Source organism: Geotrypetes seraphini, chromosome 11 (assembly GCF_902459505.1).
Source record: "Geotrypetes seraphini chromosome 11, aGeoSer1.1, whole genome shotgun sequence".
Lineage (NCBI taxonomy): Eukaryota > Metazoa > Chordata > Amphibia > Gymnophiona > Dermophiidae > Geotrypetes > Geotrypetes seraphini.
The window spans coordinates 48,795,256-48,809,511 of NC_047094.1; the positions used below are offsets into that span (position 1 = coordinate 48,795,256).

The following is a 14,256-nucleotide window of genomic DNA, read 5'->3' on the forward strand; positions in this document are numbered from 1 at the left end:
ATGACATTAGTCGCCATACAACATATTACCAGTAATTGGAAAAATTACAGCAGACTTAACTATTTTTTTTATTTTTTTTTAATTTCTTTATTCATTATAAATTTTCAAACAAGTGTACAATAAATCACTTCATAATATACATTTCCACTTGAAATTATTACAAATTTCACACCACAAGAATTATCTCCCTCAACCCCATACATATATCTTTATAAATATCCAACACTTTTAAAAAAAAACCCACCCCCCACCCTTCACACATACATAATAAATGGGGTTAAATACAATTTATTTATTATAATAATCTATTTACTATAATAATCTATTAATGGCCCCCAAACATCTTTAAATTTATGAAAATATCCTTTTTTAATTGCCAATGTTTTTTCCATTTCATACATATGACACACCGAACTCCACCAAAAACAGTAATTTAACCCTCTATAATCCTTCCAATTGTATGTTATTTGTTGAATGGCAACTCCTGTTAAAATCATTAAAAGCTTGTTATTATTAGACTTAACTATACCTTCTGGTGGAATTCGTTGTGCCACATTTACAAAATGGAAAGAACAATTGCCATACAAAGAGGGAATTATAACAATTTTAAAAAGATATGGGGGCCATTGACAAATTATTGGGACCTAACGACACTAGAAGAATGGGCCAAAAAGTGGCAAATGAGCTTTAACGTAGGGAAATGCAAGGTCATGCATGTAGGGAAAAAGAACCCGATGTTCAGCTACAAAATGGGGGGGATCACTGCTAGGGGTAAGTAACCTTGAAAGAGACCTGGGAGTGATGGTAGACACAACTTTGAAGGCGTCGGCACAGTGCGCCACAGCCTCAAGAAAAGCAAACAAAATGTTGGGTATCATTAAGAAGGGTATCACGACCAGGACGAAGGAGGTCATCCTGCCACTATATCGTGCAATGGTGCGACCACATCTGGAGTACTGTGTCCAGTACTGGTCGCTGTACCTCAAGAAGGACATGGCGGTACTTGAGGGAGTCCAGAGAAGAGCAACTAAACTGATAAGGGGTATGGAAAACCTCTCATATACTGACAGACTGAAAAAGCTGGGACTGTTCTCCCTTGAAAAGCGGAGACTTAGAGGAGACATGATAGAAACCTTCAAGATCCTGAAGGATATAGAAAAGGTAGACAGGGACAGATTTTTCAAATTATGGGGAACCACAAGTACAAGGGGGCACTCGGAGAAATTAAAAGGGGGCAGGTTTAGAACAAATGCCAGAAAGTTCTTTTTCACCTAGAGGGTGGTGGATACATGGAACGCGCTTCCGGAGGCTGTGATAGGCCGGAACACGTTACAAGGCTTCAAAGAAGGTTTGGATAGGTTCCTAGAGGAGAAAGAAATTGAGGGGTACAGATAGGAGTAGAGGTAGGTTATAGGGATAGTCTGGGACCACTGCTCAGGCAATGGGCCTGATGGGCCGCCGCAGGAGCGGACCGCTGGGCGAGATGGACCTCTGGTCTGCCTCAGCGGAGGCGACTTCTTATGTTCTTATTGCAATGATTAGACACCATTATCCACTGAAAATACTCTTATACATAGGGGGGAGGGGAAAGGTATAAAGTTATATTAAGGGTATGATCAATAATTAAGAATATAATATTTATATGATATTTTTGAATAAAATATTTGTGGGAAGGGTATAAATTTATGTTTTTAAGATGATGTTAGAAGAAATACAAGTGATGTTTATAAGGTTTAAATGATGTAATATTGTGTTCTTGATGTAAGATGGAAAAATGAATAAAGAATTTGGAAAAAACCAAAATACCTTTCCCTCCCTCCCCCCATACAAACTCTAATGCACCACTGATAGCACCTTAAAGCAGACCCTTTGTACTACTGGGAGCCAGTGCAATTATTTTAGCACCAGAGTAACATGCTCTCCATGAGGGATTCCCAAGATCAACCTCATCACAGAGATCATCAATTGCTGTAAGACTTTACATTTGATCTTTGCTAATCCCAAGTAAAGCATGTTACAGTAATCCAACAGTGTCAAGATCAATGCCTGTACTACTGATCGAAAGTCATATGGAAGGAGCATCAGCTTCAATCGATTAAGTGTCCGCAGTTGTGAATATTTGCCCTGGACCACCCTGAGGACCTAAGATCACCATCTCCCTTTTAACTTGCAGGTTCATTCCTTGAACCTGAATTTCATTTGTGAGATTCTCGGCTTCTTCCTCACTCACTATCATCACTTCAGATTTCCCAACATTCAATTGTAATCCATGATCATTCATCCAATCATTCTCTGATTTCATATACTCATAAGCACATAAGCATTGCCTCTGCTGAGTCAGACCATAGGTCCATCACGCCCAGCAGTCCGCTCCCGCGGTGGCCCCCCAGGTCAATGACCTGTAGTGATCTATTTCTCTACTACTCATTCAATTCTTTGCCAACTTCCATTATTCCATTCTCAATAGGGGAAAAGAAGAGAATATCATCAGCATACAACCTATAATATACCCTAACCTATAATATACTCCTAATTCACATACTTTTTTCTTAATGTGACCACATTTGTATTGTTGGCAGTTTTGAGTGGTTTTTTTGTGGCACATATAGGTTGAACAGCAAGGCCGACAAGGCAGATCCCTGGGGCACACAATTACATTTAAGCACTAATATATTGTGTGAGTTTATTAAAAACAGTCTTGGTCATAGCATTAAGTAGGTAATTCTTGGCTATACTTCTATACTGCTATTCCAGGTCATAGGCTCCTGCACCCAGCTCTAAGACTCAGTCCTGACCTATTCTGGCAGGAGGCCCTGCATACAATGATTCAAAAACCTCAGTCAGAGGATTTTGATTTCTACCCAAGATAAAGAGGTGGGCTTATCAGCATGGGTGGGGTGGGGGCTCTCCATATGTTGTAGTTCCCAGGCATATCTCTGTAGAGAAGTCTTGTTTAAAGATTTGTTTGTACTAGGTCTGTGTTACACCTTCTCTCATAAAAACAACTTCTTGCCTTCTCTTTACCAGCTCCTGAGGATAGACATAAGCATCCTGGATCTTGATAGTGCCAGCCTTGACTGTGCACTGAGTGTCTGTTTTTCTCCAGCGTGCAGCAGCCACCTTTTGGTGTCCACTTCAGCCAACAAGATCCTTTGGCTGGACACCAAAACCGGACGCCTAATTCGAGAGGTAAGAAACTAACATGAAGGGATTCTCAGAGTACACAGTAGCACAGACCTGCACCAGAAGGTATTCTTGAGATTCTCTTCCTTGAGTGTGAGAACCTGGCATTCTGAAATAGCAATTGGAGTCTAGCCATTGTGGAAGTGAGCATAAGTCCTGGTCTAGCAAAACATGATTTTTATGAGGAAAGAGTAAGAGAGGCAATCAGGCCATGATAACTTCTTGTCATTCAAGCCTTCTGTTATCTCTGTAGGCATTGATTAATTTTTTCTGTGATGTTTCTTATTGTAGTTATTATCATTAAAGAAAGTTTTGCTTGCTTAATATAGGTAGTAATTTCCTCATCTATTACTGCATATTATGGTTCACTCCTGCCTCCCTTAAATTCTTGTTTTCTGCCTGCGTTCTCTTCTCATTCATTAGAGTTAGTGATATAAATTCCACCCAAGTAGCTCCTATGCCCAGGGAAGGAGCGGGCCCTTAATACGAGCTCTCCACTATCTTCTGACATAGATCCTACCTGTTTTGTGGGCTCTTTCTGATATTTTACTTAGGGGCTCTTAATTTGAGCTTCTGCCACTAACTAGAGTCTAATAATGAGTGATGAACATTCTTTGCTTAGACAGCTCAGGTACACAGAACTTCCTGTTCCTCATTGGCAGTAAGTGAGGACAGCAGGTTTCTACTGACAGCTGGAGAGAAAGTCATCAAAGTTTGGGACTACCATATGAAGAAGGACATCAACTCTCAGGTAATGTAAGCGAGAGCACAGCCATATACACAACTCTGAGGTAACATAGCCCAGCCATAGACAGCCACCTCTCAGTAACATATGGGAGAATCCATCTGTACATACCCAATCCCTACCCACCCAATTCATACTCACTCCTTAATAATATATGGGGAGTCCAGCCATATGCATCTACTCTTTGAGAACTTAGGGGAAACCTTCGCTGTACATATCCACTATCTGAAAATGTATATAGAGCCCATTCATAAGACTTTCGCTTCTTGATATTGTATGGAAAAACCCATCTGCATGCACCCCCTTTCTGATGTATGGGAGAGGAGACAGCACATATCTTCCTGGTTTTCATGACTTCTCTCTAATGTAAGTTTGAGAGGTAGCTGTTTGGTCACCAGTGCTGCTTGATAATATTTTACCTACTCTTTACCACTTTCAGGTGTACATTGGCCATTCTGAGCCTGTTCAGCAGGTGAACTTCAGCCCAGACCAGATGTATGTTATCAGTGTTGGAGATGCCATTTTTATCTGGGACTTTCTTGCTGTAATCAAAGAGAAGATTCTAGAGATAAAGTAAGAATCTGTGTCCCGTATGAAATACATCTGTCCATGTCTCTTATTTCACAGGTCATGTTGGGAGGTATATTTAGAGGCTGTAGAGCTCTCACTGATGTCTTTGGAGCTGAGGTTGCATATCAAATAAGTATTTACAATTAAGTACTCAAGAAATTGTTTTAAAATAGGTTGTTTCTGATACTTTGATATATACATTGAAAAAATACACATAAAAATTTGCTTAATTCAGCATGCCACAGTATATGTTAAAAGTGAACTAATGATTATACCATAGTAGCCTAGGGCCTGATTTTCTTTCTTTTTTTTTTTTTCAAGATCTTTATTCATTTTTCATCTTATAAAAAGTGTTCAATATTACAACATTTAAAAATAATACATGTCACTTAAACAACTTTCAATTAAAATCTCAAGAAAAATTTATTCCCCCATCCCCCTACCCACCAAGAATTATGAAAATCTTTATTCAACACTCCATCCGATATTAAAATCACAATATAGTGAGCGTGGCTTGGAGCGCGCACGATATGGCAGCCTAACCGCAGCGCTCCCGTATCCAGGCAACAAACGGAATAAAAATAAAACTTTCACATTGTTTAATCGCTATTAAAAATACATAAAACAACGTCGGAAATGGCAAGTATGAAGCAGGGAAAAGCTGAAAAACCTTCAACATCGGGTATTTCAGCAAAAAGAACAAAAGTAACTCCCCTGTCACCATCGAGTGTGCCGTTCCCGATGGAAACTGAAGAACTCACTGAAAAGTCTGATATTATGACTGAACTTTTCAAAATAAAACTGATGCTGACTGAAAATGCCAATAAAATCTCTGAAGTTAAAGAAGAACTTCTCAACATGAAACAAGAGATCCAAACCGAAAGACTGAGAATGACAGTGATGGAAGAAAAAATGGAGAAATTTGAATCCTTCACACAAGAATATGACAAAGATAAAAAAGAAGTAGCAGCTTTAAAAAATCAATTGGTGGATATGGAAAACCGAGGAAAAAGAAAGAACATCAGAATTTTGGGGCTGGCTGAAAATATTGAAGGGGGAGATCCTGTACAATTCCTGGAAAATCTTTTACCTAAACTGCTTCAGCTCAATTCAAAATGGCCGTTAGAAATTGAAAGAGCCCACAGAATCCCCACAAGAAAGTCAGTAAACCAGGCTGCTCCAAGACCTTTGATATTCAAGGTTTTAAGGTATCAACAAGCTCAAGAAATATTAAAAATGGCAAAAGCAAATAAAAACTTGAATTATAAAGGATCAAAACTGATTTTAGTTCCGGATTTTGCTAAATATACAGCAAACATAAGAAAACAATTCCTCACATACAGACAGCAGTTGAAAGAAAAAGGATACATATATGGAATATACTATCCATCCACTATGAGAGTATCCAGTGGAAATAAATCCATATATTTTCAAGATCCTGCAAAATTGAAAGAATTTTTGACACAAAAAGAACCTATGTTTACATAAAAAACAGAATAAAAGGAACAATTCAGCTGAAGAAAGAAGAAAGAAGATGGAAAAAAGGGAAAATAAAGAAGATTATTAAAAAAAAAAATTAAGACATAAGAAATGATACTAACTGGAATATAATTTATTGATATAGTGGATGCAATAATATAATATTATTTTATTAAATTAATTATTAATAAAATATTAGCATCCACATTCATTAATATTAGTGGGAAAAAATAAATAAATAAATAAATAAAATTAAATTAAAAAAAAATAAAAAAATTTTTAATTATTAAAATATAAATAAATAAATTATAAAATACATATTTTAATCAAAATAGAGAATTTATTCAATTATATAAGCATATTAACTTATTATGATTAATGAATAATGAAATGATTACAATCAAATTATCATTAAAAATATTGAAAGGAAAAATTGTTATTGTTATATTGAGAATAAGACTTAAAAATGAAATATATTAATTTATTATAAAAACAATATTTTAATTCTATGTAAAAAGATTATAATTTATGAAATATATACAAGAAAATAATTTGATTATTGAAGGGATTAATTAATAAAATAGGTGTCTATTATAAAATTTTTATTTAATTCAATTATTCAGTCATATTAACTTATTATGAAAAATAAGGAATTAAATAATTGATTGGTAAATAATTAATAATATATGAATTTATTATAAAACTTATTTATTGATATAAAATGTATATTTTATTCACTTATTCATTCAAATTAATTCATTATGAAGATGATCTATGAAAATGATTGAAATACATTATTATTAATATTAATATTTTTATAAAAATGGATATATTTAATTTATATGATGAATAACAGATATATAGAGAATAAGAGCTATATTTGTAATATGTTTATTTATTAAGAGTATTATATTACATGTATGCATGATATTGAATTTAATTTTATGAATCAAATATATATAATTCTCAGTAAATTTATAAAATTTTATAGATTAAATGGATATAATTTTCAATTATATAAAGGTGGAAGTATAAAGAATGTATTGAATTTAGAAATATGTTTTTAAATAATATAATGAATTATTAGTTGCCTGGGGATGGAGTTTTAGGTTTTGCATGACCAATGCGTGTTCCAAATCAGAATATGATAATGGGGGGGAGGGGAGGGAAAATAATGGGTGGGATAGGTGATAAATTTTTATTGAATGTGCTAGGAACTAATCTTGTAAATTATCATAGAATATTGGTTAAAACATAATTATTAATTAGATGGATATAAAAATGTATTCGCTGAATGTCAATGGTTTAAATCATCCTATTAAGAAGAAGAAATTATTATCGTTCCTTAAAAATCAAAATGCGGACATTTACTTCATTCAAGAGACCCATCTTTCGGAAATTGAATCAAAAAAATTATCTGGAGGATGGATTTCTAAATGTTTATTTGCACCGGCTTTAAAGAAAAAAGCTGGAGTGGCTGTTCTAATAAACAAAAAATGTAATGCAGATTTTAAATTAATTAATTATGATCCCTTAGGTAGATGGGTACATATCGAAATGGTTCTGGGAAATACAACCCTGAATTTATTCAATTTATATGCTCCTAATACGAATCAAATGGAGTTTTTTAGTATAAACTGTTTATTCACCAACATGAAATTACTTTTACCACTGGCTACATCTAATTTAATAGTAGCAGGGGATTTCAATGCTGTAATGGATCCGATTTTGGATAAAAAACCAAGTAAAGTTATGAAATCATTAGGTTTAGATAATTTGATACTATCTTGTGATTTAGTAGATATATGGCGAATTCTTCATTTTAATGATCAGGAATTTTCTTTTTGTTCTCAGGTCCATAAATCTTTTTCACGAATTGATTATATATTTGTTTCTAATAATATAGCGCAGCGTGTACTAAAAGCAATAATTGATCCCATTATAATTTCAGATCATGCTGGTGTGTGGATTAATCTTCAAAATTATGATGTTGAAAACTTTGATTCAATATGGAGATTTAATAATGATTTACTAGCGGATTCAAAATTTCTTGAAGATTTTAAAATAAAAATGCAAGAATTCTTTCAATTTAATGAATCAGATACTATTAATGCTGAGATCTTATGGGATGCTTTTAAAGCAACTATGAGAGGAAATATTATTTCATACTCAACATTTATTAATAAACAAAAAAAAAACAATTTCTTGAGATGGGAAAGCAAATTAAATTATTAGAAAATAAATTAACTGAGAAATGGGAAAATAATACATTACAAGAAATATTAAAATTAAAAGTTAAATATAATGAGATTTCTTCTCAAATTGTGAGGAAAGACATTTTCAATAAACAAGTACAATATTATGGAAATTCAAATAAAGCGGGGAAATTATTAGCAAATTATCTTAAAGTAAAGAAAAGAAAATCTAAGATTATTGCAATCAAAGATACACAAGGTAACACACATACCAATACAAAAGATATTATAACACAATTTCTTGATTTTTATAAAGAATTATACACTTCCAATTCTTATAAAAATAAAGAACAAGATGGATTAACTTTTTTAAATTCATATATTGGACCAAATATTCCAGATCATATAAAAGGAAGTTTAGAAGAACCTATATCTTTAAAAGAATTAGAAACAGCATTGAAGTCTCTTAGAGTTGGATCCGCTCCAGGTGGAGATGGGTATACTGTTGAATTTTATAAATTTTTCCAAAATATCATATTACCACATCTGTTAAATTTGTATCAATATCAAATAAAGAATGAAAATATTTCTGGTACTATGGCAGAATCGATAATTATAGTCTTACCAAAACCAAACAAAGATCCTACTCTGGTTTCAAATTACAGGCCTATTTCATTATTGAATGTGGATAACAAATTAATGGCTAAAGTATTAGCATTAAGATTGGCAAAAGCTCTTCCTTTCATTATTGATGTACATCAAACAGGATTTATTGCTAAAAGACATTCATCAAATAATACTAGATTAGCATTCCACTCATTAAATTTAGCAAAAAATATAAATGATCCAGCTTTTTTAATATCTTTAGATGCAGAAAAAGCCTTTGATAGAGTGGAATGGAATTTTATATACCAAGCTTTACAATGGTTTGGTATAGGATCCGGTTTTGTTAAAATGATTCAGACATTGTATAGCTCTCCTGGAGCAAGATTATATATTAACAATAATTTATCAAATAGATTTAACTTGCATAGGGGAGTTAGACAAGGATGCCCTCTGTCTCCTTTACTTTTTGATATTGTCCTAGAACCTTTATTAATTGCAATAAATAAAACTAGGGAGATAAAGGGAATATCATTTACCAGTTTTGAATTTAAATTATCTGCATATGCAGATGATATATTATTATATTTAAGAGAACCGGAAACTACTATTCCATGTATACTTAATTTAATAGAAAAATATGGTACTTTTTCTGGATATAAAATTAATTGGAACAAATCTGAAATTCTCCCAATCAATGTTCATTGTACCAAAGGATTATTTGATCCATATTCATTTATTTGGAAAGAGGATGGAATAAAATACTTAGGAATTATGATCAAAAATACAATTGAAGACACAGTCAAAGAGAATGAAAAACTTTTATTGAAAAAAATAACAGAAATGTGTGAGCAATGGAATCCATTACATCTTTCTTGGTGGGGAAGAATTCAAACAATTAAAATGATGATATTGCCTGTGGTTTGTTACCAAATGAGTATGATTCCAATATTTTTTCAGGGGTCATTTTATAAAAAACTTAACAATGTTCTTACAAAATTTGTTTGGTGTGGGAAAAGACCAAGAATCGCTTTAGTATCATTACAAAGACCAATTATGGAAGGGGGGGTAAATTTTCCAAATTTTTATAGGTATCATCAAGCCTATATTTTAAGACAGGGTATGTATTGGATCCTCCCAGATCTTTTAGAAAATGTACCAGATTGGCTGTATTTAGAATGGCGGCTCCTGTTCCCTATATATCCAGAACAGTTAATAACTATAATAATGCCTAAAAGATACAAAGACCACAGAATTTTATTTGACACTTGGAAAACATTGAGATACATCAGTAATCTGACACCAGAACCTATTGCTAAATCTCTAAATCAATCAATATGGGTAAACTCCAGGATCAGAATTGGCGGATTTAAAATCGTCTGGAAACAATGGATAAATGCAGGAATACGAACATTGAATGATGTCATATCAGAAGGATCACTGCTTAGTTTTTCACAATTGCAAAATAAATTTGGATTAAATAAAACACAATATTTTAAATGGATGCAATTGAAGCAGGCCATTCAGGTAGGGTTCCCTGAGTGGAAAAATCTAAATAATCAATATAGTTTACAGGTTCTATGTTTCCAGGCGGATTTTTTGGGTCACCAAGCCGCAAAATGGTACAAAATGATATATGGATTTTTAAATAAAAAAAAGAAAACAGGTCTTAGGGACATTTGGAGTATTGAGATTGGTCAGACAATTTCTGAGTCTCAATGGCCACGATTTTGGTCCTGGAGATTAAGATCTACAAGGTCAGCATCTATGAATCAAACATGGTTGTTCTTATTACATAGAGTGTTCTGGACCCCAACGCGCCTGCAAAAAATAGATAGTACTAGATCTAATAGATGCTGGCATTGTAAATTGGAAATAGGGACGTTAGATCATTTAATCTTTTTCTGTCCCTATGTAAACGCATTTTGGAATTCAATTTGGCCCCAAATTAATATGTTACTAGAGAATTATGTAGGACTCTCATATGACACCATATTATTTGGCACTGCAATGAGAACTAAGAGTCCGATCTCAGCAAATAATAACAAGCTATTACTAATACTAACAGGAGTCGCCATGCAACAAATTACTCAAAATTGGAAAGATTATACCAAATTAAATTATACGTTTTGGTGGAATTCTGTCTGTCATATTTATAAAATGGAAAAAATATTAGCGTTACAACAAGGGAATCTTCTTAATTTCAAGAAAATTTGGCAACCATTGACAAAATATTCTAGTGATTAGTTTTCTTAGCACAATGATAAAAATTATATATGAATGGGATGGGATTTGATTAAATTATTGGAAACATAGTATATAAAAAGGGAGAGGGAATTATATTTTTATGTGATTGTATAATCTTTATCATAATATATTTTAAATACTATGAATTATTAATGACAATATTTTAGAAATGTAATAATTAATAATAATTTTATGATTCAAATATTGTAAGAATGGAAAATTTATAAATAAAAATTTAAAAAAAAAAAAATCACAATATAGTAACATTGATATCATATACACATCTCTTACAATTCTTTAAATCATATCTAGAAACACATTTATACCCTCCCCTCCCTCCCTCCTTCCCACCAATATTATAATCAAAAGATTCATATCAATATTAACAATTGATCATCCATAATATAACTTGATACCCCCCCCTTCCCCCCTATGCATAAATGTATTTTCTAGGGCCTGATTTTCAAAGGGTTTATGCTCCTGACTTGAGAGTTGTGCTCATAAACATAAGAACTGCCATCTCCGGATCAGACCTTCAGTCCATCAAGTCCGGCGATCCGCACATGCAGAGGCCCAGCCAGGTGTACACTTTTGCTCACCCATATCCCTCTATACCTCTCTTAAGGAGATGTGCATCTAGTTTGCTTTTAAATCCTAGAATGGTGGATTCTGCAATAATCTCCTCTGGGAGAGTATTCCAGGTATCCACCACTTGTTGCGTGAAGCAGAACTTCCTGATATTTGTCCTGGGCTTGTCCCCCCTTAGCTTCAGTCCATGTCCTCTTGTCCGTGTCACATTGGACATTGTAAATAATTTTTTTTCCTGCTCTATTTTGTCGATTCCTTTCAGTATTTTGAAAGTCTTGATCATATCCCCTCACAGTCTCATTTTCTCAAGGAGAACAATTCCAGTCTCTTAAGTCGTTCCTCGTATTCCAAGCTCTCCATACCTTTTATTAGCTTTGTTGCTCATCTCTGCACTCTCTCCAGCAGTTTTATATCCTTCTTTAGGTTGGGAGACCAAAGTTGGACACAGTATTCCAAGTGTGGTCTGACCATTGCTCTATAAAGCGGCATTATAACTTTCTCCGATCTACTTGTGATTCCTTTCTTTTTTTCTTTTTTTTTTCCCAATTCTTTATTCATTTTTCCATCTTCCACCAAGTATACAATAAATTGAATTATACATATCACTTGAAATTCTTTCTAATATCATCTAAATACATAAATTTACCCTTTCCCCACCCTCTCTTTTCACAGATATTATAATCTAAATTCAATATACATATGCTATATTCACAAATATTGATTAAACCTATATTATAACAATATACCCCCTCCCTTAATTATAATTATACTTTCAATGTAAAAAGGTGTCTAATCATTACAATAAGTTGTCAATGGCCCCCAAATCATCTTAAAATTATTATAATTCCCTTTTTGTATATCAATTATTCTTTCCATCTTATATATATGGCATAATGAATTCCACCAGAAGGTGTAATTAAGTCTTGTGTAATTTTTCCAATTTCTGGTGATATGTTGAATGGCGACTCCTGTCATTATTAATAAAAGTTTATTATTATTTGATGAAATTTGACTCTTTTTTCTCATTGACATTCCAAATAGGATTGTATCATATGATAGAGCTACATGGTTTTCTAATAAAGAATTAATTTGATTATTTTCTTTATCATGCCTAACATTCTATTTGCTTTCTTTGCCGCTGCTGCGCATTTCAGGGTCCTATCTTTTTTATTTTTTTATTTTTATTTTATTTATTCATTTTTGAATTCTTACAACAAGTGAATTAAACATATTATAATCAATTATCATATGACACTTGTATTTACAAACAAATCTTCTTATAATATAAAATAAATCCCTCCCTTTTGTCAAAATTCCTATTTCCATATGATATACATTCCCCATCCCAACCCTATATATCTACTATCCATGTGCTAAGATATCTGATCATTAGAATAATTAGTCAATGGTTCCCAAATTTTTTTGAAATTATGAAGATTCCCTTGTTGTAACGCTAACACCTTTTCCATTTTATATATATGACAAACTGAGTTCCACCAAAATGTATAATTTAATTTAGTATAATCCTTCCAATTTTGAGTAATTTGTTGCATGGCGACCCCTGTCAATATTAATATCTATCTATCAGTACACCCATGTCCTTTGAAAATTTATTGGAGCTGAGTGCATAAATTTTGTACTCAAAATGTCACTAAACTGTTAAATTTAAGAGAAAAAAAATGGGTGTAAACAGGGATGGATTTGGGATGGGAAAAATAAGTTAGGCGCTTAGCACTGATTTTTAGCGCTAGGCTCATAAATCAAGGCAAACAAATGGCAGGCTTACATTTATGAAAATAACTTTTAAGCTCTTAAATTAGGATGAATTTTCAGCTGAAAATAGGGCATAAATTTAGTTCAGCATTTTCTGAATATTGGACCCATAGTCTTTTGACTGAGTTTGTGCTTCACATATGATGGTCCTTTTTTAAAAATTTATTTCATATACCCCCCTTTTACAAAGCCCCAAAGCCCATTAATTCCCAATGGGCTTTAGCACAATTACTGTGGCCCGCCACGCTAATCAGCTTAGTAAAAGGGGGGGAATAGTTTGGCAAATGATTTTTCATGCTAAGGTTTGAATTGATATATGATTTTTTTGTGCTTTCCTCACTATTTGGGGTTGAATTTTTTTGTATGCTTTATAAAACCATATATGTACTGTGGCTTTTATAAAATAGCCACAGAATTATCCCCAGTAGTGCACAAATTTACACCTGCTCCAAATAAGGTATAAATGTGTGTCTTTCTACTCACATAGGGGGTAATTCTCTTGACAAGAAGGCATTACAATGGGGAATATGTATTGTCAATTGTATAACAGCACGTAGGTAGACCTAAGTCATTATAGAATACTAATGTAAACCCAATTTGGTGCACCAAAAGTTAGGTGTGATCACTTACTGTAATCAGTGCATACCAGTCAGTATATGAAACTGATGGTATTCTCTACCCAGTATATAGTCATACATTATAGCGCTTATAGAGTAGGTAGCTTATTGGATATCCTCTTATAGATTATTGACATCAATGACATGTACAAGTGGCACATTCTTCTAGGTGCTTATTTATGAAATTGCCCCAATCCTTTACAAAAAATTCATGTATATTGTAACTGTACCCTGGGAACTTCTATATGCTGTATAC

General features: G+C 33.1%; 1 protein-coding gene across 2 annotated transcripts in view; it reads left to right on the forward strand.

Moving 5' to 3' along the window:
• WDR90 (WD repeat domain 90) overlaps positions 1-14,256 on the forward strand; it is a 247,472-nt gene that overhangs the window by 162,148 nt on the left and 71,068 nt on the right. For both annotated transcript variants that reach the window (XM_033914400.1, XM_033914401.1), the window contains 3 exons: positions 3,028-3,189; positions 3,806-3,934; positions 4,368-4,501. In XM_033914400.1, coding sequence (XP_033770291.1) covers positions 3,028-3,189; positions 3,806-3,934; positions 4,368-4,501 — 425 coding nt within the window. The remainder of the gene's footprint in view (positions 1-3,027; positions 3,190-3,805; positions 3,935-4,367; positions 4,502-14,256) is intronic.